Source organism: Coturnix japonica, chromosome 3, assembly GCF_054131305.1.
Source record: "Coturnix japonica strain WE chromosome 3, WE-NBRP24, whole genome shotgun sequence".
NCBI classification, from domain to species: domain Eukaryota; kingdom Metazoa; phylum Chordata; class Aves; order Galliformes; family Phasianidae; genus Coturnix; species Coturnix japonica.
In genome coordinates this window covers 99,313,786-99,340,831 of record NC_140665.1, presented here as the reverse complement: position 1 = coordinate 99,340,831, position 27,046 = coordinate 99,313,786, and the positions used below count along the sequence as shown (strand labels likewise).

The following is a 27,046-nucleotide window of genomic DNA, read 5'->3' as shown; positions in this document are numbered from 1 at the left end:
AAAGCTCTCCTAATGACAGTTCAGAGGAGGAAATAGCAGTAGCTTCAGCCTGCCAATGGCTGCATATGGGAGCAGGACCAGCTGTGGTACAGCTGCCACCTCCAGCTAAGTGCAGGTATATCCTAAACATGCAGTGTTTTTCCTTACCTTTCTCCTTATGTGAGCCTGCAGCTTGTTTATGGCCTTACTATTAGCTGAGGGTGCTGCCTATCACCACCCCAAGGCCTCAGCTCTACAGCACCTCAACTCCCAGCCTATGAAGAAAGAGCATCACTTCCACACCAAGGTAAAGAAAGGATTAGATTTGACACCTGTCATAAAAACACCAACTGAAAGACGGCTGAATCAACACAAGCACAGAAACGGTTTTTAAACTGCTAACAAACAGGGCAAGAACATAGAGTGCAGCACAGTATTTAGCTTATTGCAAACTAAAGTGCAGGCTGGGGGGGGATTTGCTTTAGAGCCAGCAATCCCTGCTCTCTCCAGTGCTAAGATGGGTCATCACTGAACATGTTTAGGCTCCGTTTTTAAGTACACAGAGCGGGTCTCATGAACTAGAAGGATATAAACTACAGATGCAGCCTGACTCTTGAGTTCAGACTTTGAGCTCTGGGGGCAGATTTGCTTCCAGGACTGCCACCACATGAGCAGCTGAAGGACGTTTCTTTGGGTCCTCACTGGTGCAGATAGAGAAGAGCTCGATCACCTGCTGGTAGGATGAGTCCAGCTCATCCATGTTCAGGGCTGGACGGGTTCCCAAAGCTGCATAATAAGCTTCTTCGTCAAAGTCATCCTCATCAAAAGACTCATCTGGCCAAAAAAAAAGCACACATCAAGAAGGGTGTAATGCTGTGAGCTGCATGAAGCTGAGAACTCAGAGCCCAGCTCTTACCCTTTCTATAGGGATTAGGAAAGAAGATGCTGGATTATGGGACTGGCTGGGCTCTGACACCAGCAATGTGAGGATTCTCCTGCCCTAACCCACATGGGATTTAGCTTTGGGGCTGCTATCTCAGATCTGGCCCTCCCACACTCATGTAACTGAACAAGGGCACTAACCTCACTGGAGCAAGAAGTGCCCAAATCAACTCCAACTGCTTCACCCTTTGCTTTGTCAGAAGAAAAACAAGTCTCCACGTGCTCTAGTTTTGTCTTTTCCAGCTACCTCAAATGCAACCATTGTGGGATATGTAGAAACAAACCTTCATCATCAGTGCTGCCATCCAGGTTGAGGTGAGGCACAGACAGGGTCATCATTTCCCAGATAGTCAGCCCAAAAGAGAACATGTCGGCCTTGTCGGTGATCACACCATCATCACTCAGAGCTTCCTTGGGCTTCCAAGGCTCGGTGCCGATGTAGTGTACTGTAGGGTCACTCACTGCAAGGAATCAATGCAGTTTTGGGGTTGCTGCTGGGATTGACACAGCTAAAAGCAGCCTGTAACCCATGGCTTGCTCTGCTCAGCACCTGACACTGCAGAGTGACTGCAGAGACCTCTCCCATGGGGATGTCATGGAGGAGCTTGTAATAGCACACAGGGGAGAAGCACTGAGGGTCATGGCTGTGCTCTGCAGCTTAGCCCTGCCATAAAAAGCCCTGCAAGGAAGAGGTTTTACATCATTTCTACCTGGTTGTTTCCCTTCCTCAGCCTGGCACCCCTGGGGAAGGAGCAGGCCAAGGAGACAGCACTCCCAGGTCAACTCTCCCCTTCGCTTTTGGCCACACTGACCTCATCCAGGGGACAAAGGCAACCCTTGGGAGCTCACCAGGCTCCATCAGCCACGCCATTGGGTTTAGTTTACTCAAACATCAATCCTTTTCCCACCACTTTGTTCAATTTAATGCCTCGGTGATCATAAGTAGCCTCAGGAGAGCTGAAATGCTCACTTCAACCTGAAGAAGGAAGCGCTGGCTCTGACTTGATCCCTCACACCCCATTGACGTCGGTCAAGCCTATTTGTTAACTACAAATAGGATAGTGCCACACTTCCCTCAGCTTTCCCTACCAAATTCCTGTGCTGCCAGCAATCTCAGCTGCTCCACAACCTCTCTTTTCAGTTCTCATCTTCCAAGCCCTGCCTGTAACCACAAGGGAATGCTGAAATCCCTCAGCACTTCACAGCCTGATGCGTGCTGAACCCTGGCAGCCACATGGATCAGGACCAGCATCCTATTGCTGGCAGTGTATGCTGTCTTCTCTAGACCAGGAGGAGGCAAAGCCAAGATCAGGGCTGAACAAGAGGATGGTTAAATCAGCCCAGAAATCGATACTTTAACCACGCTGCTCTCTGGAAGATTACACAGGGGCGCTGCCTCCAGCTCTCTCACTCCTTATAAAAAGGAACAGCTACTAATAAAAACGTAATAGAGCAGCTTTATATGTTACAAGGCTCAAGCACTGCGTAAAGCAGCGTAGAAAAGCGTTCTTGTAATTAACCCAAACACATTCCTGCTGTTCACAGCCAAGCTGCGACGCCATTAGACATCTGCTTCTCGTTTACATGAAGTCTTTATAACGCTTGCGTTTGGCTCGTGCTTCCTTCCAGCCCTACGAGAAACATTCATTTAGTTTATTCTCTGGCAACAGCATTGCCTTAGCAGAGTCCAGCAGGGCCTCATCCAGCATCCCACACACAACACTGCTGTCCATGGGGTGAACATGGAAGGGTACAGGGCAGACATCAAGCTTGGAGGATGAAATCTGGGCCTTGTGAGAGCTCCTTCACTCCCACACAGGGCACCCAGCACCCCTCTCAAGGACCCATAAGGTTGTATTGGTGCTGCTGCTGTGGCAGCCACCCAGCTGCCAGGTGCTCTTCCCCATAGTCCAACCTACCTGTCAAGTTCTCATCTAGGGGCAGGGATACTCCTACATCACAGATCTTGATGGTTTCAAAGTCGCCTTTAACAACAACGTTGGAAGACTTGATATCTCCATGGAGCAGCTTCTTGTCGTTGTGAAGGTACTAGGAAGAAAAGTGATGCAGTTAACACCTATAGACATTCATAGAATCATTAAGGATAGAGAATACATCAAAGATCAAATCCAACCATTGACCCAGTACTACCATACCCACTTGCAGGATCACAGACCCATTAAGGTTGGAAAAGACCCTCCCCAACCTCATTAAATCCAAACATTAACCCATCACCACCATGCCTACTAAACCTTAAAGAACCTGCCTATGGGGAGAATGCTGCACTGAGACCACCCAGACCCTCTGCTTGCTTTATAGGCTTCCCCAAAGCATTCCAGGTTGGGCAAAGCTGGGATGGATGCTACAATTCATCAATAAGCAATCCCAAGTCTTTGCTCCTTGTGTCCAGCCTGACATAAAATACTATATTCTGCCCTGGCAGCTTACAGGTATCATCCAACCTTGCTGCTCCATTGCAGTTCTCAGTTATATAGGGCTGCTGCTATAGAGGATAACAGAAGGAAATCAATTGCTGGGCTTGTGAAGGGCAGGTACGATCCTTAGTTAGAAAAGCTCTGATGCCTTATATGAAGCATTACAGCATCTGCTCTCCATCTGCTGGCACTTGGCCTCCTTGCACATTGCATTCATTTATTGCTCTGGTAGATACAACCCCACGTGGAACAGCTGTGGTTAATGCTAAACGTACCTTCAGCCCCCTTGCCATGCTCAAGGCAACTTTGGATATAGTGGCAGCAGGGAAAGGGCCCAAACGAGCTGCATTTCTTTCTTCAATTAAATCATTGAGAGATTTTTCTCCTCCAAACTCCATGGCGAGACACATGCTTCCATCATTGGCTTCGGTGAACGCACGGTAACCTTCCAAAAGAGACTGTGTTTGTTAGTGAGCTGGGTAGGGATTTGGGCTCTATGGGAGGTGTCCCTATGGTAGGGCTTGGGGCTGAGTGGGCACTAAGGGCCCTTCTAACCCAAACCATGCTGTGACTCGATGAAATTCACACCCTCACAGCACGTCTTTGTGTGGCAGCTTCTTGGAGGCGAAGCCACAGGAGCATCCATGGAGAGCTCTGTGGCCTCAAGTAGGGACAGGAGCCTCAGATTTCATGTATGGAGGGAAGGAAAGGTCCTGCAGACTTCTAATTCCCAGCTCAGCTTTGCACCCCATGACAGGGCAAGGGATTCACCCTGATGCCCACAAGATAAAGAACTGAAAGCAGGGAGGGAGGAGCACAGCAAACCCACCTGCAGTTGGACTATGAGGAGTCAGAGAGCAAAACAAGGGGCATGGGGAGGTTTGGGGAAAGCCAAGCCCTCCTCTCACAGGGACTACTTCACAAGGTAAAACTATGGGTGTGTAAACCCTTCTTCTTCCACTTCTCACTCCCACCCAACAACAAGTGATGTGTTAGTTTGGAGCAGCAGTACAGAAGTCTCACCCTGTTTGCAACGTGAAAGGTCAAGAATACCTTTGCTTTTAAATTCCTGCCAGGATCATGGCACGTTATTTCAAGTGGTACAAACAAAATTCCTCGTAGCTAACGGCATCTGTAACTCAAGTGGCCACGCTGAGGTGGTTTCAAGCACAAATAAAAGCGAAGTTAAACAAAGCTGCTGTCCCCGACTGCAAGCAGAGATGTTACACGAGATAAGGGAAGAAATTAAACAACAGACCAAAGTGGTTCTCAAAATATTCCTACCCCTAACAGCCAAGAACTTGACAGAGCCTCGATTGTCACCCCTAGCCTGGAACAAAGGTGTGTCATAAGGGTGGAACCCAGAGCCCAATTCCACACATAGCACTGTCCTCTCCTCTAACACTGTGCCCTCTCTGTTCCCTGAGGTTATAAGACTTCAGTAAGCAAAGCTTTGCTACAGGTGCTGCTCCTGTGGGGTAACGCAGAGCCATGCCAGCAGCTGACATTGATCTCAAGAGCCAGAGGAACATCAAAGGGTATTTTCTGCTCCAAAACTGATGCCCAGGGACACTCCCAAGTCTCCATCAGGTACATCAGACAAAGCTGCAGTGCTCCATCCCAAGGCCAGGCTGAATGAAGCCTGATCTGGTGGAGGGCACCAAGCCCATGGCATTGGGTGGGTCTCAAAGGTCTCTTTCAACCCAAACCATTCTGAGATCCTCTGATCCATCAGCCCCAACAGCTTGATTTGCAGTAGGAGCAACACAGGACATGCTGGAAACTTACCCACAATGTTGGGATGTTTGAGGCTTTTTAAGATCTTGGCTTCTTCGTTCAGTCTGGTCTGATAGATGTTTTGCTGATTCTTACTGCATTTGGAGTTAATTTTCTTCACAGCCCACGGGGACCGTGATAAACCTCTGGGAGATCTGTATGGGGGGAAACCCATTTGTTTCAATCAGAACCATAAGCAGCACAGTGAATGCTGCCCAAGGAGCTACTCCAAAGAGCACCCAAAAAAGGAGGGGGGGGAAAAAGGACACTAAAATAAACTACAGCCTGCCAACCCAGCCTGTAGTGACAGGACAAGGGGGAATAGCTTTAAAGTCTAACAGAGATTTAAGGTTTAGGGGGGAATTCTGTACTCAGAAGGCAATGAGACATTGGTATTGCTGCCCAGAGCTATGGGTGCCCCATCCCTTGCAGTGCCCAAGGCCATGGGTGGGCCCTGGGCAGCCCCAAAAGGAGGTGTCCCCATGGCAGGGGTTGGGACTGGGTGGGCTTGAAGGTCCCTTCCAACCCAAACTGCTCTCAGACTCTACAAACAAGAAGCACATAGTAACGTTTTGCCCACGTACATCACTCTTACAATGAATTTTTACCTTAATTCTTCCCATTCCAGCCTATATTTTCTTATGACAGAACCCAATTGCTTCCTGGCCCCTGAATTATAGAGCAGGAAGATGCCAGGCCCACTCTGAGCACCACGTCCCTCTTTCACATACCTTTTCATCAAGTAGACATTCACCCCAGTGCCGTATCCAAGCTTCTGCATGGAGGGGGAGGCAGGAATAGTGATCGAAGCCGGCCCTGTGTTAGAGCAGAACAGAATGGCTTAGGTTAGAAAAGACCTTAAAGCTCATCCAGTCCCAACCTGTGCCATAGGGCTGACAATAGCAGGACATGGGGAAATGGTTTGAAGTTAAAAGAGGGAAGATTTAGGTTGGATGTTAGGGGGAAGTTCTTCATTAGGAGAGTGGTTAGGCCCTGGAACAGGCTGCCCAGGGAGGTTGTGGATGCCCCGTCCTTGGAGGTGTTCAAGGCCAGGTTGGACGGGGCCCTGGGCAACCTGATCTAGTAAAGGTGTATGTTTGGTGGCCCTGCCAGGCAGGGGGGTTGGAACTACATGATCCTTGAGGTCCCCTCCAACCTGGGTCATTCTGTGATTCTGTGTTGGTTGCTGCCCACAGCCCCATCCATGGCCTTGGGCTCCTCTTTGGGCCCTTGTGGGGCATCCACAACAAGACACAGCTTTTTGATTCCTGTTTATTCTCCGGACTAACCCACCTTGATGGAACTGGACACTGAAGTTCAGGGCCTGAAGTCAAGCATAGAAACCCATTTTGGTGCTGGACTATATCCCTTCCTACTCCGCCTTCATGAGGCCCCAACCTGAAGTACCACATCCAAGCCTGGGCACCCAGCTCAGGAAAGATACGGGAATCCAAAAGAGGGTCACAGAATCACAGAACTGTAGGGGTTGGAAGGGACCTACAGAGATCATCGAGTCCAACCCCCCTGCCAAAGCAGCTCCCTACACCATGTCACACAGGTAGGCGTCCAGGCGGGTCTTGAATATCTCCAGAGAAGGAGAATCCACCACCTCCCTGTGCAGCCTGTTCCAGTGCTCCGTCACCCTCACTGTGAAAAGGAACTTCCTATGCTGTACTTTCATCCCATTACCCCTAGTCCTGTCCCCATGCACTGCTGAAAAGAGACCAGCCTCACCACTATGGCTCCCACACCTCAGGTATTTATAAACCTGGATCAAGTCCCCTCTCAGCCTTCTTTTCTCAATGCTAAACAGACCCAGTTCCCTAAGTCTCTCCTCATAGGGGAGATGCTCCAGGCCCTTCACCATCTTAGTGTCCCTCCGCTGGACTCTTTCCAAGAGATCCCTGTCTTTTTTGTACTGGGGAGCCCAGAACTGGACACAATATTCCAGATGAGGCCTCACCAGGGCAGAGTAGAGGGGGAGGATCACCTCCCTCGACCTGCTGGACACGCTCTTTTTAATACACCCCATTATGCCATTGGCCTTCTTGGCTACAAGAGCACACTGCTGGCTCATGGTCAATCTGTCGTCCACCAGGACGCCCAGGTCCCTCTCAGCAGAGCTCCTCTCCAGCAGCTCACCCCCCAGCCTGTACAGGTCACAAACATCAACCCTATGAAGACATGAAGGCTGAGGGAGCACTCAGAGGTCAATGAGATGCTGGTACAGGCTGCCCAGAGAGGCTGAGGATGCTCCATCCTGGGAAGGTTAAGTTGTAGCTCCACCCCCCCCTACTGCAGATAGGGCTATAAACACGATCTTTAAGTCCCCTTCCAACCCATAACCATTCTACACTCTCTAGAGACCTACACCAACGTGTCTGTTTCTTTGCTTCCACAACTCACCAGCTTTCTCCTTCTGCTCCTTCAGGCCGCACTGTGATTTGCTGGCTTCCATGGCTTATAAAACACCATTGATTACTATAGCAGAAAGCAGAGATCGCATCACACAACCAACACAAAGAGAGGCCTTCACACACACACACAGCGCCGGGCCTTAGGCCTCAATCCGTATCCCTCAAGGGCCTTCAATGCCTGACATCCATCCACCCCCTCCCTACAACGAGATTAATCCACCCCAACCCTCACCCAGGGTCTCTCCCAGCCCCCAGGGCCTCCCCCAGCCCCCAAAGCCCCAGCCGCTGTTGAACCCATAGGGCAGAAGGAAGAGGCCAAAGCGAGGCCAAAGCGAGGCCTAGGCGAGGCCTAGGTGAGGCCTATGGGACCCGCCGCAGCGCAGCGCCCGCTACCTCTCAACTCCGCCGCCGTCGTTTGAATGTGGCGCGCGCGGGAGCTCCGCCCCTTTTCAAGCCTCGGCTACAGCGGCCGCGAAGGGACAAAATATCTAAGAAGGCGGAAGGGGGCGTGGCTCCGCATGTGGGCGTGGTTTATAGGTGGGCGGAGCCTGCAGAGCGCCCTCAATGGGGTCTATGGGGTTCTATGGGATCCTATGGCTTCTCCAGACTTTATGGGGAAGGTCAATGTGGGGTCTCCAAGCCCTTTTGGGGCCATTTCTCATAGTCTCAATGGTGTTCCAAAGCCTGTGGGCGTTCCCATGGTGTCTCCCAGACCCTTTTTGGGGTCCCAAAGCCCTTTAGGGTGGTGTGTCTTCACGGGGTCCCCAAATCTTTTGGGTGGTCAATGTGGGTCTCTGGGTGGGTCCCAAGTGGGGTCTCCAACATCTAAAGGGGATCCCTATGGGGTTCCTAAGCCCTTTGGGGGGGATTTCCATAGAGTTCCAAGCCCCTGAAGGGATTCTCCATAGGATTCTCAGCCTTTCGAATGATCCCCAGCTTTATGGGGTTGTGGTGTCCTCAGATCCCTGGGGCACCGTGTCCCTATAAAGGTGCCACATGGGGGCAGTAGCTCCCCAAACCCTGAAGGTGTCATAGCCTGGATGTGCCCTGCCCTTATGCAAACCCCCCCTTGTTCCCCCCAAACCCTACAGCACCTCCCTCCTCTCCTCTTGGGACCCCATCCAGCCACCACCTCAATGCCTTCCCTACTATCTGTCCCCAAATCCCATTTGGATCAGGACTGTGTGGATCCCCAACACAAGCCCATAATCCCACCCCAAACCCCAGCAACCATCATCCCAAGCGCTGGGCTACAGAACCCTAAAAGGGAACTCCAACAGGGAACCCTAATAGGAAACCATAATAGAGAAGCATAATAGAGAATAATAAAAAAGCATTTATTTCTCCAAATAAAACCTTTAGGGAAGTGCAGGTGAGGAGGAGCGCCGGGTGTCCCCAGTGATGGTGTCACGGTGTCATACACTTGACTCCCGCGTCCTCTGCATGGCCGCAATTGGTTTTGCCCCAGCTGGAGAAGCTGCAGAGCAGCAGACTGTCCTCGGTCCCCTTGCAGGAGACGTCGTCCATCCAGATCCTGCCTGTGCCTGTGGGATGGGGAGGGGTCAGCTGAGGGGATGGGGATGAGGTGGGATGGGGTCGAGAACAGGGACAGATGTAGGGACAGAGATGGGATGAGATAGAGGTGGGGATGGGAAAGGGACAGGAGTGGAGATGGGGATGAGGACAGAGATAGGGATGGGGCTGGGGATGAGGATGGGGACAGGGATGTGGTCACGGATGGAGACAGAGATGGGGATGGGAATGGGATCAGAGATGGAGATGGAATGGGGATAGGGATGGAGTTAGGGATGGGAATGGGGTCAGGGGTGGTGATGGAGATGAAGATGGGGACAGAGATGAGGATCAAAATTGGAATGGGGATGAGGATAGATGGTCAGGGATGGGGACAGGAACAGGAATAGGGTTGAGGATAGGAGAGGAATAGGAATGGAGTTGGGGATGAGGATGGACAGGGATGGGGACAGGAACAGAGATAGGGATGAGGATAGGAGAGGAATAGGAATGGAGCTGGGGATGAGGATGGACAGGGATGGGACTGGGGATGGAGTTGGGGATGAAGATAGGGACAGGGATGGTGACATAGATGTAGTCAGGGATGGGGAAGGAATGGGGATGGGGCCAGGGATGGAGCTGGGCTGGGGACAAGGATGAGGATTGAAGCTGGGATGGGGACGAGGACACAGCTATAGTCAGGGATGGGGACAGGAACAGAGATGGGACTGGGGGGTCCAAGATGGAGACAGAAACCAGGATGGGGATGAGGTCAAAGTTGGGGTGATGAATAGAGACAGAGATGGGGAGGGGACAGCAATGGGGCAGAGCTGGCTCCCCATGCCCTGCACTCTCTCCAGCTGTGGCACCAAGGCACAGCACTACCTGCAGGGGCACCCTTTGTTCTACATAAGATGCTCAGGATGTTCCCATGAGGGTTGGTTTCCAACCCAAACTCCCACAGCCCCGGGGGTGGTGCTGTCCAGCATTGCCATCCCAGTGTTGTCACTCACTGTCACCCAATGCCACCTACTCACCTTGGCCGAAGCGGGCCATACGATAAACCTCCTCGGCGCCTCGGAAGCCCAGCATCCGGCACACCACGTCCCCATCCTTCTTGTCCCAGCCATCGTCACACACCGTGCCCCACCGGCGGTCATGGAAAACCTCCACTCGGCCCTCGTGGGGTCCTGAGCCATTGGCCAAACGGATCAACCCCTCCTCGGCGGCAGCTGCTGGGGACAGAGGGGACATCAGGGGACATGGGGTCCATGGTGGGACACAGGGGTGATAGGGAGGTTGGTGGGGGGTCACCGTGCAATGTGGTGTCTGAGATGTTCCACTAAAATCACTGTGGTTGTCACCCTTTGTCCCCAGGCTGCGTGGCTGAGGACCCCAGTGTCACACAATAGACCCAGCGGCACCTCATGGAGCCCTACAGCAGCCCAGTAGAACTCCATGGACCCCAGTAGCATCCTACAACACCCCAGTTACACCCCATGGACTCCTATGGCACCCCATGAGAACCCTACAGCATCCCAATAGCACCCTATGGGACACCAATAGCTTCCAGTACCCACAGTAGCACCCCAATAGCACACCATGGGATGTAAGAGCACCCCAGGACCCCTATGGCGCACTACAGTATCTCAATAGCCCCTCATGGATCTCAATGGGATCCTAATAGAACCCTATGGATCTCTATGGGACTCTCCTATGGCATCCCAGTAGCACCCCATGGACACCTACTGGGCCTTAATAGCACCCCTATAACACCATGAGCCACTCAGGATCCCCAATACCACCCCATATCACCCCACAGACACCCAGAAGCACCCCATATAAGCATCCCATGGATCCTAATAGCACCTCAGCAGCACCCCAATAACGCTCTGTGGATACCTATAGTCTATTTTAGACCCAGCAGCCCTTTAATAGCACACTATGGGACCCATAGTCTCCCAGGAACCTTGTGGAACCCTACAGTATCCCAGTAGCTCATTGCTGGATTTCTCTGGGATCTCAGTAGAGCCCTGTGGATCTCTATGGGATTCCCAAAGCACCCCAATAGCACCTCAGAGGTACACCAGTAGCACCCTATGCACCCCAAATGAGCACCGCATGGACCCCAGTAGCATCCAAACAGCTCCATAAGGACCCCCAGAACCCAAGAACCCCCCAGTAGCACCCTATGAGACCCCAATAGTCTCTCAGGACCCACAGTAGCACCCCAATAGAACACAAATAGCACACTATGGAACCCCAGGGCCTCCAAGGACTCCTATGGCACCCTACAGCATCCCAATAGCCCCCCCATGAATCTCTGTGTGATCCCTGTAGAACCCTGTGGATCTGTATGGAACCCCCAGAGTGCCCCAATAGCATCTCGTGGACCCAGAATCCCAGAGTGGTTTGGGTCAGAAGGGACCAACCCAGCCTCAACCCCTGCCATAGGGGCACCTTTTATAGACCAAAGCTCCATCCACAGCCTTGGCCATCTCCAAGGGATGGGGCACCCATGCTTCTTTGGGCAGCGGTGCCAGGGCCTCATTGTGAAGAATTTCCTCCTAATATTTAACCTAAATCTCTCTCTTTTCACTTAAAGTCATCACCCCTTGTATCATCCAAGTGCCTCATACTCAATAAGCCCCCAAATCATCATTTCTCATTCTTTCCTGTGTGTGTTTGCTTTCCCTGCACCAATTCCTTCCGACCCCCCAATGCCCCCCTCTGACCTTCCCTCCCCAGCGAAGCAAAAGCAAAACAAGAAAGGAAAACTTGAAGGGGAGAACCAAATCCTGGTGGCTGTGAAAACAAGGGCTGAGTCTTTGCAGCTGCACCGAGATATCTCTGCTCTAATAGAGAACATCTGCCCGGTGAGGAGGGGGGACAGGATGTAAAGCCACCCCAAGGGCCATGCAGATCCCTTTTGTTTGGGATAAGGATGCATGCATCCAGCTCCCAGTCGGGTCTATGTGGTATGCACCCATCCCATGTACCCATGTTTGATTTTAGGGGCATGAGACATTGGGTATAGTGGGGTTGAGTCAATGGGGGTTGGGTCAATGGGGGTTGGGTCAATGCATTTGGTGACCTTGGAGGTCTTGTCCTAACCTCAAAGATTCTATATGTGGGCATAATGGGGACAAGTCAGTGGTTGCACTTGGTGACCTTGGAGGTCTTTTCCAGCCTTAATGACTCTGTGATTCATCACAGTGATGCTTTCCCAGCCCCTGACGCCCCAGGCTTGTTGCCTTGGTTTGCCAAACTATTTGGCTAATGCTGAGGATCAGGAGCAAACAGCATCAAAACCAAGAGCAGAGGGACCATTTTCAGCATGTCCTGTGGGGAGAAAGCAGCAGGGCACATCCATGGACACTCACCCATGTCACTGCCTCGGTCCCCCTTCTCTCCCTTTGGTCCTCGATCACCTGGGAAGAGAAAGAAGTATGGGCCATCGGCCTTGCTGAAAGGAGATGCGTGTCAGCCTCTAGCAAGGCAGTGGCTGCTGAGCACGGAGCTGCTCTTGGGGAATGAGCAATTTGCTGAGATCCCTTCCCTTGGTGGTGTGGGTGGAAAATCTGGGAGGAAAACAGATCTTTCTATCCCTTCCCAAGCAGAAGTTGTTTTGCCTCCCCAGCTTGGCGCAAGGTTTCTCACTGGGGTTGTAACGAGATGATCCTTTGGGTCCTTTGCAAATCCAATTTCAATCAAAAACTCTGTGACTCTGTGAACCCCCCCCCCCTTAATGCCCAGACACAGGGAGCCCCAAATCCACGTGAAACGGCTTTAAAACAACTGCACCAGCTGCTTTGTGGCCACGCACAGCAGCTAAAGGATGAGAGGCAGAGGGGACCCCAGGAGTGAAGGGTTGGGACTACGATGCTCCAACTGCCCCTTGGGATAATGGGAACTTAAAGCATAAGATAAAGATAATGAGGTGCTGGAATTGCTCCCCAAAACAAGAAGCCCTCCTCTCTCATCTGCCTGTAGGAACAACAACCAACGCGCAACGCACGCTCGGAGAATAATAATAATAATAATAATAAAAGAGGGAAAAAAAGCATGCAGGAAATTCTTGCCCTTTAACTTGGAGGCTTTGGGAAGCTGAGATGGCTCCCCCGGGCAGTCCCAGCTGTGTCAGCTGGAGGAAGGCTGCCTGCAGCCCGCTCTGCTGATGGGAACCAGATGGCAGCAGGATAGAGGAGGGGGTGGGACATGGCAGCATGGGATGGTGGATGGACACAGCCACACAGTGCCATACTGTTTGTCACCCTATTGTAGGGGGTGGCAAAGGGGTTCCCAGGGAGGTGGTGGGGTCACCGTCCACGGAGGTGTTTAAGGAACGTGGGGATGTGGCATTGAGGGATGTGGGCATGGTGGGGTGGGTTGGGGTTGGACCTGGGGATCTCAGAGGGCTTTTCCAACTGGAATGATTCCATCATTTGATGATCAACTTGCAGAATAGGAAGATCAATGCAGAATAAGAGCTGGGTCATGGTGGATACCAAAATGGACATAGGCCACCATGAGTCCTTGCTGCCAAGGAGGCTCAGGGGGATCCCACCCATGGTCACGGCCATTTCCCACCCATAGAGTCATAGAATCATGGAATCACTAAGGTAGATAAATTCCTCCAAGATCACCAAGTCCAAGTCCAAGCCACCCCCATCATGCCCACTGACCATGGCCCTCAGTGGTCCGTATGGAGGAAGGGATGCTGTTAGGGTGCCTTGATGGATGCAGCTCTTGCTACCCTTTAAATCCAGTCCCAGTCAGAACCTCCTGCCTTGCCTGCATGAAGAGGAATCTCCCATTGCCCCAAATCTCCCCCCACCTCTGGTTAATTTACTGCTTTCCCTCCCAAGCACACTCCCCACACAGCATTCCCTGAGACAGCATAAAGACAAACTGATTTATGCTCACTTTCCAGAATGGCTTTTCCCATTTGGCAATGAGGGAAATAATCCCTTCCTGGGGTGATTTGGAGGGAAAATACATCGAGGACAGGAAAATAGTGATGAGAAGAAATAGGCAGGAAAGGAAAGCCATCCCTCAGGGTGTCTGCAGTGTTTGGTCCATTTTTCTCCAGTGCTGTGACCCAGGAATTTGGGGGAGAACCTCCTACAGTGGGGATAGCTGGGATTATGGGGGAGAGCCTTGTTTCTCACCCTTCCTGTTATAGGGTAAGGGACGTGATAGGGGTGTATGCCTCTGCTTGAAGCCCTGGCTTGGAGCACTGCCTCACCCTGGGTCTGCTTCCTATAAAGTTCAGAGAATCCCATAAACTGTAGAAATTCTACGCTTGTTTTGTGATTCATTGGAGAAGGGTTTTCGTGAAGCCCCCTGACCCTGAAAGATTTGGGATTTCACTGGGACCTGGGGCTGCCACAGTGTGGGACATATCTGTCCTGATGGGACAGGAGGGACCCTGCAGCAGTGGCATCCCTGGATACAGGGATTGCTCCACAGCATCACGGAGATGCCAGCTAGAATCAATATACGCCCATTTACACATACATATAGGTACAATTAAAGACTTCACCTCTGTCTTTGGGGCTATCCAACTTTCTGCTTCCCAGAGTCAAGAGCAGAACTGCTCAGTCTCCCTGGTGAAGGGAACGTGAGATGAAGAATGGCTTTGGAAATGGGTTGGAGAGCTAACAGGGGAATCGTAGAATCATTAAAGTTGGAAAAGACCTTCAGGATCATCGATCCCAAAGTCAACCTATCAACACCGCGGCTGCTCATAGAGTCACAGTATCGCTAAGTTTGGAAGAGACCTTTAAGATCATCAAGTCTTACTGCTGCTGAGGAGCGGTTGTGGCTCTCCCTGCTGTCATAGATCCAGAAAGTCCCAGAATCCCAGGATAGTTTAGGTTGGAAGGAACCTTCCAGATGGCCTGGCTCCAAGCCCTGCCCCAACCACCATCACCATAGAGATGCTCCAGAGGACCAGGAGCAGACTGTGGGTGTTTCACCAAAGGAAACTGGTGTAGAAAACTGCTGGAAGAGACAAACAACATGGATGGAGACATCCCCAAGAAGGAACAGCTGGAGCCAGGGCGGTGCCACATCTCTGGGCTGGGCTCTTCCTGCCTCCCCCATTTTGGGATGGAAAGATCCTGTTTTGGGAGCTGGCATCACCCATCCTGATTTAGGCTTTGCAGCACTGAGGAGTTTCTTTTAAAAGGTCCCCTGGGTGTGCCTTGCCTTGCTGTGTGTGGGCGCCTTCAGTGCTCAAACCACAGCGAGTCAGAAAGGAAGAGCAAATATAAAGCTCTTCCCTCCTATCGGTCTCTGTAGGGAAGATGCTCACACACACACCAAGTGAACACTCCCAGAGCACCCCCATTTTCACCCATCCCAAAGCAGAGGTTCTGTGTCCCTATAGCAGTGCTTTCCAGAGACCCTCCACATCCAAGAAGCCCCCAGTATGTCCCATCACCCTCATGGCACAAAGAGATGTGGGTTAAAGTCAAGATGATGGTTTGGTCAACCTGAAAATCTTTCCAACCCAATGGCTCCATGGTTTAGTGTGTTGGTGGTGATGGGTTGATGGTTGGACTTGGTGATCTCAGCAGTCTTTAATGACCCGATAATTCTATGTCCCACCCATACCAGAGCCTTGATCCTAGTCCTGTTGATCCTTACCTTTGAATCCCCGCATCCCAGCTGGACCCATAGGGCCAAAGTCTCCTTTGTCCCCCTTCAAGCCACGTGGTCCTGGTAGCCCTCTCTCCCCAGGCATCCCTGGAGCAAGGACAGAAGCAAAGGGGTCATGTTGCAGCACAGAGACCATTCCATGAGTGCCCCCCACCCTCGGCACCGAGCTGTGCCCCTCTTGGGCTGAACTTTTTGGGAATCCCAGGGTTTGAAGAAGGAAAAGGCAACGAGAGGAACTTGGGTTCCGTAGGACATGGGGACTGAATTCTGTGCTGTGCTATGGGGAGTGCTATGGGGATTTACCCCAACTACAACCAAAAATGCACCGATAAAAAGCTCTTCCCAAAGGTGAACCCTCCAGAGATTGTTTTGTTTTGCTGTTTAAAGAAAAAAAAAAGAAAGAAAAAAAAACAAAGGAAAGAAACCAGATGATGTATTTTCTGATGCTTGTAACGCCCAAGAAAAACAGCCATGAATCTGTCAGCACATAAAAAAATATATATCTGTTGGTGAAAGGAGTGTGGGCAGCCAACGCTGCAGAGAGCAGCTGGGTTTCCACCAGCATTGGGATATAGGGCATTAAAACAGGGGGGAGATCCGGGGCTCTGAGCCCCTCTGCTGCGATGCTGGCAGCCCCATGTGGGTCGGGGTGATGGGATCCTGGCACTGCTGTGCGTCTGCATCCTGGATGCAAACCCACCACTTCTGGGTTGGGCTGCAAATGAGAAGCAGGCTCACATCAAGTCTGGTTTCTCAGGGTATGTGAGGGTCTTCTCTTGTATTTTAAATTGAATTTGTCTCGAAAACAATGGTTTGAATTAAGGAGAAAATAAAAAGAAAGCATTCTTGGCGCTGAAGAAATCATCCTATGGAAAGTCCCTAAGTATCAGTGCCCCACAGAAGGAAGAGCCCATGGGGCTGATCCATAAGTTCTTACCTCGCAGGCCAGGTAGGCCGGGCCGGCCAGGCTCCCCCTCCATCCCTTCATGGCCAGGATCTCCCTTGGGTCCTGGGGGTCCTGGAATACAATGGGGATGGTTGCAGTGACGCTTGCTTTGTCCATATGGAGTCCCTTAGCTCTGGCTACAGGACAGCGGGGGGCACTGCCAGCTGCCCTGTCCCCTGCTCTGTGCATGTTAAAGGACCATAGTAACTCCATCAACCTCAGCTGATTTGTGCATATATATGTATGTGTATATAATTATTGTAATATCATCCTGTTTTTCCTCTTCCTTCACCTCATATTTCCAACTGAATGTGACCTGAAAGGAAACTCTGCTTTGCTGGAATTTCCTTTCCAGCAAAATCTGTGACATCTTCATTGAAATATCTTCCAGGAAAGAAATAATAAATAATAATAATAGTAATAATAATATTATATAATATATCTTATTTAAAAAAAAAAAAAAAAACAACAACAACACTGAACCGATAAAAGCTCTTTGGAAATACTGAGATGAGCCTTTAGGAGTGGATTTACAGCACAGACATCACCCCTGGCTGGGAATGAGCCATTAGTGATGGCTTTTGTTGTGAGTGAGCAGAAAGTCTGACAGAGCCTGTGAGAAGCCAACTCCGTGAAGCTGTAAACAAGGATGGACTGAATCTGCTTGGAAGAATTTGGCCAGAAAAGAAATGATTCATGGGATAACTGAGAATAGGGCAGAGAGAGGCCTGGAGGGTCATTTGGTCAGTGTCCTACCACGCCTGAGTGATAACTGGAAACCATAAAACTCTGTTTTCCTAGAAACCCAAAAAGCCACAGTCTGACTGTTGTGCAGAAAACTAACAGCCAGCCAGGGCAGTGATGTGGGATCACAGAATCATAGAGTGATTAAGGTTGGAAAAGACCTCTAAGATCACCAAGTCCAACCGCTGACCCATCATCACTGTGCCCACTAACCACGTCCCTTAGGGCCAGGATTGGGCGAAGGGGGGCACTCCGCAATCTGAAATAACATCAAGGAATTATGAAACTAAGAAATTAAGGAATTAAGAAGTTAAGAGCGGTGCCCTGTGGTTTGCCATGGGGGTGACACGTGGTGGGGTTGGCAGAGGGATGCAGGGAGTGATGCAGCAACATTGACACCCTGCCATGGTGTAGATCTCATGGGAAAACTGAACAGATGGGCAAAAAAACCCTAAGAAATAGGAAGGATATGGATGCATGAATGGGTGGTGCTATGTGCAGCCATTGATTTTCTGTCCCCTGAGGGAGGGAGCAAGAGGAAGGCCAAGTCCTGTTCGTGCACCCATCATAGGCAGCTCTTCATGGGGTGGTTGTAGCTGTTGCAATGCAACCCTTCTCCTCTTCCTTACCTTCATCATCTCAGCATTATCTCATCATTATCAACTCATTCCTTCCCATCTCACCCATCCTATCTCATCTTATCTCATCCTTTCCTATCCCATCTCATCCTATCCTATCCTACACCATCCCATCCTATTCTATCCCCTCCCCTCCCACCCTCTCCTCCCCCATCCTAGATAGCCTTCCACGGAACATCAGGGAGGCTAAGGGCATAGACAGATGAAGACAGCAGGAGGTTTCATGGAAGATGACCATGGGCAACTATCAAACACATCTGCTCCATAATAGTTGGGGACTGGAAAATACAGCCAGGGATAGGACGTGCTGCACTTGTCCCACATACCCTTTCCCTAACAGCAGGGGTCACACACAGTCCCAGGGACAGCAGATCTGTTAGCTGGCTCCAAGGTTTACCTATGCTTCAAAGCTGTTCCCACCACAATGAGTCCAGTGGTCCATCAGCCAACACAGCAGATCCTAGAGGACAACCTGATCTTGTGGATGGCATCCTGCTCCCAGCAGGCTGGGACTAGATGATCTTTGATATCCCTTCCATCCCAACCATTTTATGATTCTATGATTCTATGTCTCTTTGACTTTTAAAGACATTTCCAACCCAACCTTTCTATGGCTCTATGACCTTTAAGATCTCTTCCAACCCAAACATTCTATGGCTCTATGACCTTTAAGGTCCCTTCCAACCCAACCGTTCTATGGCTCTATGATGTTTAAGGTCCCTTCCAACCCAAACATTCTATGGCTCTATGATGTTTAAGGTCCCTTCCAACCCAACCATTCTATGGCTCTATGACGTTTAAGGTCTCTTCCAACCCAACCATTCTATGGCTCTATGACAGTTAAGGTCCCTTCCAACCCAAACATTCTATGGCTCTATGACCTTTAAGGTCCCTTCCAACCCAAACATTCTATGGCTCTATGACCTTTAAGGCCCCTTCCAACACAATCCATTCTGTTGTTCTAAGATCTTTAAGGTTCCTTCCAGCCCAGTCATCCTATGACTCTATGGTTCTATGATTCCACTGCTAGGAGGCTGAAGCTGCTGCAGTTCCAGGTGCTGCAAAGCCACATTTATCCCCTCCTGGCTCAGCTGACAGCCAGGCAGATCCAGTGCCTTGGCAGCCCCCACACTACTCATCTGTTATTTTGGCAAGGGGCACCAGGAAAATGCTCATCATCAACTGAAGGCATTGGAATTGGAAGCTGGTGTGAACTGGATTCCACTGAACCTGCTTATATTTCAGCAAATGAATACTCATCCATCCCTGATGTGCAGCAAGAGGAGGGTCACCCTGTGCTGGTTGTGCATATATTGTTGCCATACCATATGATTCTCAGCATCAACCAGGATGTTGCTTACAAAAGGACCTCGACCTACCCTGTATGATGGAAATGTTCTTCAGTGCAATAGAGTGTTCCCAGTCCTTGAGCCTCAGGTCCTCAGTCACGTTGCCGAGGATGGCCAGCTCATGCTTCAGCTGCTCCTCCATAGCGATGTGGATGAGCCGCATCCGCCGGGCGTCCTCGGTGGCGTTACTGATCAGTACCTGCAGGTCCTGGATGCGGCTATGGTGGACATTGACATCATAGGAGAAGGTCCTGTTCATGGCATCGGCAGCTCCACTGACGGCCGTCACCTGCTCGCTCAGGCCATCCAGCCGGCTGCCCAAGTGGCTCAAGAGGTGCTCATGGTGTTGCAGCAGCAGCCGGCTGTTGTTGCTTTCCACCGAGAGCTTGTAGAGCTCCTGCTGGGCTGCATCACCCTGCTGGGCCAGGCTGTCCCATAGGTTGGCCACGGCCCTATCGGTTTGGCCAGCCTGGGTCTGCAGGCTCCACAGGAGGCCTTCCAGCTTCTGCAACGAGCCTGTCATGAGGAACAAGGAGTCCGAGTGGTTCTGGAGGAGGTCTTGGAGCCTCCAGATGTGATCCATCACATCCCCCTTCAGAGGGAGGTGCAGCAGCTTCAGTTGCATGTCCCGGAAACTCTCGTTGAGGCGATTCACGTTCCCCATCAACACCTTCAGGTCCTCAGGTGAAGTCTGAGGCCGGGAGACTGCAAGGGAGAGAAGGAAGAGGGGCATCAGGGAGCACCCGAAGGAGATGGGGCCTGGCAGAGGTGTGCATATAGCACCTGGGCATTCCCCATTCTGTGGTGCTCTACTCATCCACCCTCTACTCATTCACCCATCCACCCCATCCATCCATCCACATATCTATTCACCCATCCATCCATCCATCAAACCATCCACCACTCATCCACCCGTTCATTCCCTTTGCACCTCCTGTAGGGATTTATGTCCATGGTGGGATCCCCCTGAACCTCCCTGCTCTAGGCTGAGCAGTTTCATCCTGTGCCTTTCCCTGTAGCCAACTGGCTGCTAAAAAGGCCCACTTCCCTTTGCACACACAGATGCCTCCCCAGACACAGATCTCCAAATTGCTTCTTCCACAGCAGAGGCTTTAATTTTAATTTAACAACCAGGTTTCTCTCCTGGCTGGAACACAAAGCTCTGCTTTGTGATGCAGCCCAGCGGGTTCGCTCTGTGGTCCCTGTGGAGGAGGAGGGAGGGAGGGAGGAATGGAGGTAGGGAGGGAGGTAGAAGGAAAGATGGAGGGATGGAGGGAGGCAGAGACAAAGGGATTGAGGAAGGATAGAGAGATGGAAGGAGAGATGAAGAAATGGAGGGAAGGATAGGGATGAAGGGAAGGATGGAGGGAGAGAGAAAGGGATGGAAAGAAGGAAAGGGATGGAAGGAAGGAAATGGAAGGATAGAGAGGTGGAGGGAGAGATGGAGAACTGGAGGGAAGCATAGAGAGATGGAGAGAAGGATGAATGGAGAAAGAGCTGTAAGGAAGGATGAAGAGCTGGAGGGAAGGATGGAAGCCTGAAGGGATAGAAAGATGGAGAGAGAAATGGAGGGGAGGATGGAAGGAGAGAGAAAGGGACAGAAGGAAGGATGGAGAGATGGAGATAGCGATAGAGGGAAGGAAACCATCCAGCTGGGAACTCCATCCACCCTCAGGTCCCACATCTCCCTCCAGCAATGAGGGAAGCAATGAGAAGCCCTGGAGCCCACAGGCAGCTGGAGGTTACATGTCCCTTGTGTCCTGTGTGCAGTTCCCATCCCACCTCTCCATGCACGCAGCCCCATGCCAGTAGCCCTGTGCCCCCACAACCCCAGTGTCATCAGCCACCGCTGCCAGTACGGTCCCATTGCTGCTGCTCCTCCCCTGGTGTTGAGAAACAGATGGGAAAGAAAAATCTTTGTCCCAAGAAAAGGCATGAAATACTGAGCCTGATAACACAGGGCAAGTCCTCATCCTGACCCATCGGAAGGGAGGGGAATGGCTGTGAGTAATGAGGATGGATGTGACACCACTCATCAGGCAAAGCTGCAGGCGTTGGACTGAGCCAGAGGAGCACAACATGGGTGTGTTGGTCCCACAGCCCCCTCCTTGCTTGCTTTTGTTTGCTTGAAGGCTGGACCTGGGAGCTGGCGGGTGTTTATTAGAGCCGCCAGGAGCCTGCAGCATGCACACAACTGCACACACACAGCCTATACATGTGCACACACAGATGCACTAATGCACGCGTGCATGCAAACACGCTCATTTATAGGGCATGCACACAGATGCACGAAGCACAGACCCACACATGCAACGGTACAAGTGCACACAGCACCTGGCAAAGCCACCCCGAATACCACCCTGCCGCCAGCTCCAGCACGAGGCCTGGCAGCGCCAGGGCTGAGCTCATGGTCCCCAAAGGGCTCAACGAGCAGCTGCTCCCTCCCTGCTATTGTGTTGTTGGGACATGCCGTCCTTCTGGCTGCTGTCCCCAGCATCTCCTGGCTCAGCTCCCCAACCCGAGGTCCTGCACTGGGAGCACCCATGTGCTGCTGTGCCCTGCTCTGTCCCAAGGAATTGCAAGTCCTTCCCCAAGCACTGCTGCAGCTGCAAGCTGCACAATGCTTGCACTCTCACCCCACGCACACGTGCAAGCACACAGAAAGGTGCAACGTGGAGGGGGTGCATGAGGAGCTGGGAGGGAGCACAGCCAGCAGAGCTGACCCCAAGGAGCCAAAGGGATGCTCCGTGGCATCGTGTTCAGCAATTGAAGTGAGGGCAAGAAGGTGGAAGAAGGAGATTATTGAAGTGGTTGCATTTGCCTTCCCATACTGAGGTCACAGATCTGTGCATGCAGAAGTCAGCTGCAGTGCTGGGATACAACCAGCAAAAAAGCTGAGAGCAGAGCCCATCAGAGCACAACCAGCACAGGCTCTGTGATGTTTTAGGGCACGAGGAGGGCTCAGCTGTGTTTCCAACCCCATAACCCCGAGCTTTGTGTTCCCCAACCACGTGCCCCCAACCCCAGCGCGTGCCTGCGGGCCGATCCCACCCTGCAATCCATTTCCCCTTGGCAGCCCCGCTGATCTCTCCCTTCCACATCTCCTTTCTGACGGTACATAGAAGAGCCAAGCAGGAGGGAGTGTGCATCCCAGGGGCGCAGCCAGAAAACCGCTACAACAAACTCTTGCAAAAGAGGATATTAAAAGCAGGCTGCATTTAAAGCACCGTGTCTCTTCTTTTTCCACCCCCCCTCTCCCCCCCCCACACACACACTTTATTTTTTGCACCCAAAACATCCTGTTTCCTCAGTTCTTAAGCGGTTGAAGGTTTTTGCTTTGTTTTGTTTTTGTGGTTTATTCGTGTTCTGTGCTTTGCCAGCTCCGGACATGCACACAGCTCAGTGAGATGCTGCAGGGCTGAACCTGATCCTGGGCACCCTAAGGCATGCAATTAGGGCTGGAGGGCTTGGATCTCCCCCCCTTTATAGGTAACTGTGACTTGGTTTGCGGGATCTCAGTGCCCTCATAGGGCTGCAGGACATCAGGCCATGAAGATGCCCCAGGTGCAGCCCTCCCTGCCCCTATCGGACACCACGATCCCCATTCCTGTTATTGCTGGAGCTGCTTTCAGCAAACAGCTGCAGCTCAGACAAGGATGAGCGTGCCTGCCCTGAGCCCTTTGCACAATTCATGGCATCCCCAGCGCGGGGTTTCTCGGTCCAACAACAACATGAAAACAATGTAATGCAAGAAATCAGTGGGAGAGACTTCAAAATTCCAGCAAAAAAACTCCCCCTTCCTCAGCCCAAGGAAAGTGAAATCAACCCTTTGCAAAGGGATGGTCCTTGGGGTGGCATCTCCTGTCTGTGTCCTGGAGCAGTCCTGCGCCTGTTGGGGGGTTGGAGCTGGATGATCTCTGAGGTCCCTTCTAACCCAAGCCATTCTCTGATTGTATGATGGCTGTTGGGGGGACCCTGCCCTGCAAGGCCATGGAAAGGGATACGGACTGCTGCCCAAACTGCATCCAGGACACTGGGACAAGGGAGGACAAAGTGTAGTAGTGACACAGGGCAGAGCCAACCTCATGGGATGTGTGTGTGGGGCTGAGGTTGCAGCATGGGGAGGGAGCCTGAAGTCCATGCTCGCTCCACAGAACAGAGCAAGAAGGAAGGAACCCATGGAGGTGATTGTCCAAACCCCAGCTCCACACAGCACCACCCAAAATCAAACCCTGTGTCTGAGAGCACTCCTTGGGAGCCATGCTCACTGCCCTGGGGAGTCCATTCTGTGCCACCTCCCATTGACCAAGCTGCCCACAGGCCCATCAGACCTGGCCTCGTGCTCCTCCAGTCCCTGCCTCACAAACAGCAATTGCCATCCCCGTCCCCTCTCCCCTGCAGGGATGCCGTCAGCAGGTCCCCATCCCATCCCATCCCATCCCATCCCATCCCATCCCATCCCATCCCATCCCATCCCATCCCATCCCATCCCATCCCACTCATGGGACTGTTGGCCCCTCACTCAGCCCTTACCTGCAAGGATGAAGACACCAACGAGGATGAGGAAGACGAGGAGGTAGAGCCCCAGCACAGCATACTTGAGTGCTGCCAGGGAACCCAGCCGCCCGCAGCGCCCAGCTGCCTTCATCCTGTGCCCGGCACCTGGGGACAGAGTGGGTGCAGGTCCATCATCTCCAGGAGCCCATCTGCCAACATCTCAGCTGTCACGATGTTGTCAGCAATGCAGCAGGTGGATCTGGTTGGATCTGGCCCCATCTCAGCCCTCTGGTGCACCCAACTGGATGCATCCAGCATTAAGCCTGAAGTGGGTGAAGCACGGTGGCCCCAGAGCCAAACCCAATGGGGAGGAGACCACACTCATCCATGCCCATGAGTAATGCCTGCATCCAGCAGATGGGGAGCCCACCCCATCCCATTCAATGGGCACTCAATGGGACCGAGATGGGGATACAAGGGACAAAGGGTTGAGTTGTCCCCTTCTCCTAGAGCTGTTCTCTAACCCTAACAATTGTATCATTCTGTGATCCCATTGCACCCAGGCCTTCCCCAGCCATGGGAGATATGTCCCTCCTGCCCAGGTTCAGGGGTCTCATGAAACCCTCCAGTCAGCGAAGGGTAACATTGGGTATAGGGCTCAACACTGTGCAATTTTATGGCAGAGAGAGGTCAGCAGGCAGGCTCTGAGCTGATGAACTGCTACGGTCCTGCTGGCTGACCCCAGGAACCCATGGGATCCCAGGTCTGAGGGCGCCCGGAGCAGCGGAAGGTGCAAGGGCAGCTCTCACCTCCCAGCAGCCTCCTTCCCTGTAACGTGCAGCTCATTACCCGCATGCGGTTCCCATTTGCTGCTCGGGGCATGCTGTCACTGGCCAAACAGATGGAGCCGAGGGTTTCATAATGAGCAAAGCTGCAATATTTTTCTGACATTAACACTTATATCAGGTCCTGGGAGGCTCAGCGAGGAGCTGGCCCTGAGCCCCGAACCACCCACTCCTCCCTGCTCGCCACACGAGCAGCCCAGGGCTGTGCTCCGGCTCGTAACCAAGGGGAAAAGCAAATATTTCTCCCCTGCCCATCCCCGGGGGAGTCGAGCTGTGTGCTCTGCCCTGCTGCAGAAGAAGGTGGGGACTGAGAGCAGGGTTGATCCCCGGTCCCATTTGGAGTTCCCTGTGTTGCTACCTTGAAGTAGGGGAGCAGTGTTTGCATGCATTCCTCCTCATCCTCACTGTGGGATGAGCTCTGCCTTGTGCCAAAGCCTCACAGGCTCAGGACTGACCTTGTGTCTGCCTGGGGAATCATCTCATGTGGCTCCGGAGTGAACACAACCCCCTTGACCCCACAACAGTGGGTGGGGATGGGGTTCTTTGCAGCGAGCTCTGTGCATAGGGCAAGCAAGGGAGGAGAGGTTTTGGCCCTGGAGACGCAGGGGTTGTTGATCAGCACATGGGGCAGCACGCTGCTGCACAGTGCAACAGCCAGGGCTTGGCTGCAGAGAGCTCCAACCCTTCCAGCTCCTGCTCTGTGCCAGCACTGAGCTCTGCTGGGGTGGTCCATGTGCTGCAGGGTCAGGGGGGGCATTGCAGGGTGACATCAGGCGTAGGTAGCAACACAGCATCTCAGCATGCACTGCCATGAGAAACAACCCACAGACCCAAAGCTGTGCCCATCCCAAGGGCTGGAGGGCAGAACACCATAGGAACACCACAGCACCTCTTGCCTTGAGCCACCTACACACTGTGAGCATCCAAATAGCAATTTGGCAGTGCCTGGATGCAGCCTGCCCAGGCTCCCCATCACATCCAGGGGCTGTCCCACATGTGTGAGCTTGGGAAGGCACCAGTGACATTAATAATGTTCTGCCTCCTTCAAGGGAGGTTGTTTCTTGGTACATGATCTTGTGATGGGGATCAAGCCAGGACTAAGTGGATAGCACTTTGTGTGCCAAGAGGAAAGGAAAAGGGCATCCCTGGGCAAATACATGCAGGAAAGCTGGAAGTTCAATCTTTCCAAAGTAAAAGGAGCACCTGGAGCACATCCCTGGTTGGCAGCAGAACCTGTTGAAATCCTACACGAGTGCTCATCCCCAGATGGGACCAGAAAGGGCAGACAGAACAACGGAGGAGACACAAGGAGCAATGTGCAGTGGGATTCCCTGAGCACTGAACTGCAGTGGGAGTTCCCTTCTCGGGTTGGATTCCTGCCCCCAAACGCAGCACGAACACTTACCATCCTCGCAGAGGTTCAGCTTGGAGAGGTTCCTGCCCTCGAAGGTCTCCTCGAAGATGGAGCCGTTCTCCCTCTCGCTGAAGGTGTGCAGGTACATGGCCTTGTTCTCCATCCTCCCGCTGCCTGCGGGGCACGAGGGGCAGAGTGAGGAGGGCTGGAGGTGGGAGCATCGCATACATATGTCCCAGCACAGCGGTTCTCACCCGACAGCATCCCCAAGGGGAACCAAACCAAGCCGGGAGGGATGCTCGGGATGGAGGCACGGGAAGCTGCGAGCACACATGGATCCCTACACATCTCCCCGGGCGGTCCATCCTTCTTCTCCCCCCTCACCCGCCCCCTTCCCATTCCCGTGCAGTCCCCCACTCACCCACACAGGACGGAATTCCCGTGGCTTTCAACACCTCCGCCGCAACGCGATAGTCGGGATAGGAAAAGACAGCGAGGGCCCGGCGACCTCTCCCCACCACCCACCCGAACCCCCCCAACCCCTCCAGCCGCCTCCCATGGGCTCCCGGCCGGCAACGACTGCGGCGGAGCGGAGCGAGAGCTGAGCTGAGCCGGGTCGGGCCGGGCGTGTTTTGTTAGGATAGGGGCGTGTGGGGATGGAGCGGGGGGGGAGAAGCCGGGTCGGAGCCGTCCCCGCCCCGGGGCGGGCAACGGAGGGGAGGGGGGCAATAAGAGGGAGAGGCCGTGGGGCGGGGGCAGCGCTGTGTGCGGTGATACAGCTCTGTGCTATTGGCATTGCCTTGTTCGACAGCACCGCTCTGTGCCATGGCACTACTCTGTGCTATGGCTCTGCCGTGCTCTATGTCGCTGCTGTACACTGTGCTATGGCACTGCTGGTCCCTCCAGAGCTGCTGTGGCACCAACGCACACCGTGCTGTATCTTTTA

The 27,046-nt window shown here is 52.5% G+C and overlaps 2 protein-coding genes across 4 annotated transcripts; both read right to left on the bottom strand.

Annotated features, from left to right (window-relative positions):
- Positions 1–287: 287 nt before the first annotated feature.
- PBK (PDZ binding kinase) lies at positions 288–7,972 on the bottom strand. 2 transcript variants are annotated; one of them, XM_015859706.3, is made up of 8 exons: positions 7,943–7,972; positions 7,539–7,613; positions 5,864–5,948; positions 5,145–5,287; positions 3,632–3,801; positions 2,841–2,970; positions 1,206–1,382; positions 288–813 (listed from the first exon to the last, which is right to left on the bottom strand). In XM_015859706.3, the coding sequence occupies exons 2-8, from the start codon at positions 7,588–7,590 to the stop codon at positions 599–601; spliced, it is 972 nt and encodes a 323-aa protein (XP_015715192.2). In that variant the 5' UTR covers positions 7,591–7,613; positions 7,943–7,972; the 3' UTR covers positions 288–598. The 2 variants fall into 2 exon arrangements, with proteins under 2 accessions (XP_015715192.2, XP_015715194.2); XM_015859708.3 differs by having other exon boundaries at positions 7,539–7,592.
- An 893-nt stretch (positions 7,973–8,865) lies between these two features.
- On the bottom strand, positions 8,866–26,800 carry SCARA5 (scavenger receptor class A member 5). 2 transcript variants are annotated; one of them, XM_032443542.2, is made up of 9 exons: positions 26,522–26,800; positions 26,152–26,274; positions 23,938–24,066; positions 19,435–20,109; positions 16,665–16,745; positions 15,716–15,814; positions 12,445–12,492; positions 10,099–10,293; positions 8,866–9,093 (listed from the first exon to the last, which is right to left on the bottom strand). In XM_032443542.2, exons 2-9 carry the CDS (start codon positions 26,261–26,263, stop codon positions 8,957–8,959), a joined length of 1,476 nt encoding a protein of 491 aa, XP_032299433.2. In that variant the 5' UTR covers positions 26,264–26,274; positions 26,522–26,800; the 3' UTR covers positions 8,866–8,956. The 2 variants fall into 2 exon arrangements, with proteins under 2 accessions (XP_032299433.2, XP_015715303.2); XM_015859817.3 differs by having other exon boundaries at positions 10,099–10,296; positions 26,522–26,748.
- Positions 26,801–27,046: the final 246 nt, after the last annotated feature.

Bases quoted from the DNA above. Each gene is read 5' to 3' on its own strand.
- PBK (XM_015859706.3), bottom strand. From the start codon at position 7,590: ATGGAAGCCAGCAAATCACAGTGCGGCCTGAAGGAGCAGAAGGAGAAA. The intron at 5,949-7,538 runs GTGAGTTGTGGA...GCTCTAACACAG, and splicing joins GGAGCAGAAGGAGAAAGCTG to GGCCGGCTTCGATCACTATT. The intron at 814-1,205 runs GTTTGTTTCTAC...TTTTTTGGCCAG, and splicing joins TGGCAGCACTGATGATGAAG to ATGAGTCTTTTGATGAGGAT.
- SCARA5 (XM_015859817.3), bottom strand. From the start codon at position 26,263: ATGGAGAACAAGGCCATGTACCTGCACACCTTCAGCGAGAGGGAGAAC. The intron at 20,110-23,937 runs GTAAGGGCTGAG...TCTCCCTTGCAG, and splicing joins TGGTGTCTTCATCCTTGCAG to TCTCCCGGCCTCAGACTTCA. The intron at 12,493-15,715 runs GTAAGGATCAAC...TTCTCTTCCCAG, and splicing joins TGGGATGCGGGGATTCAAAG to GTGATCGAGGACCAAAGGGA.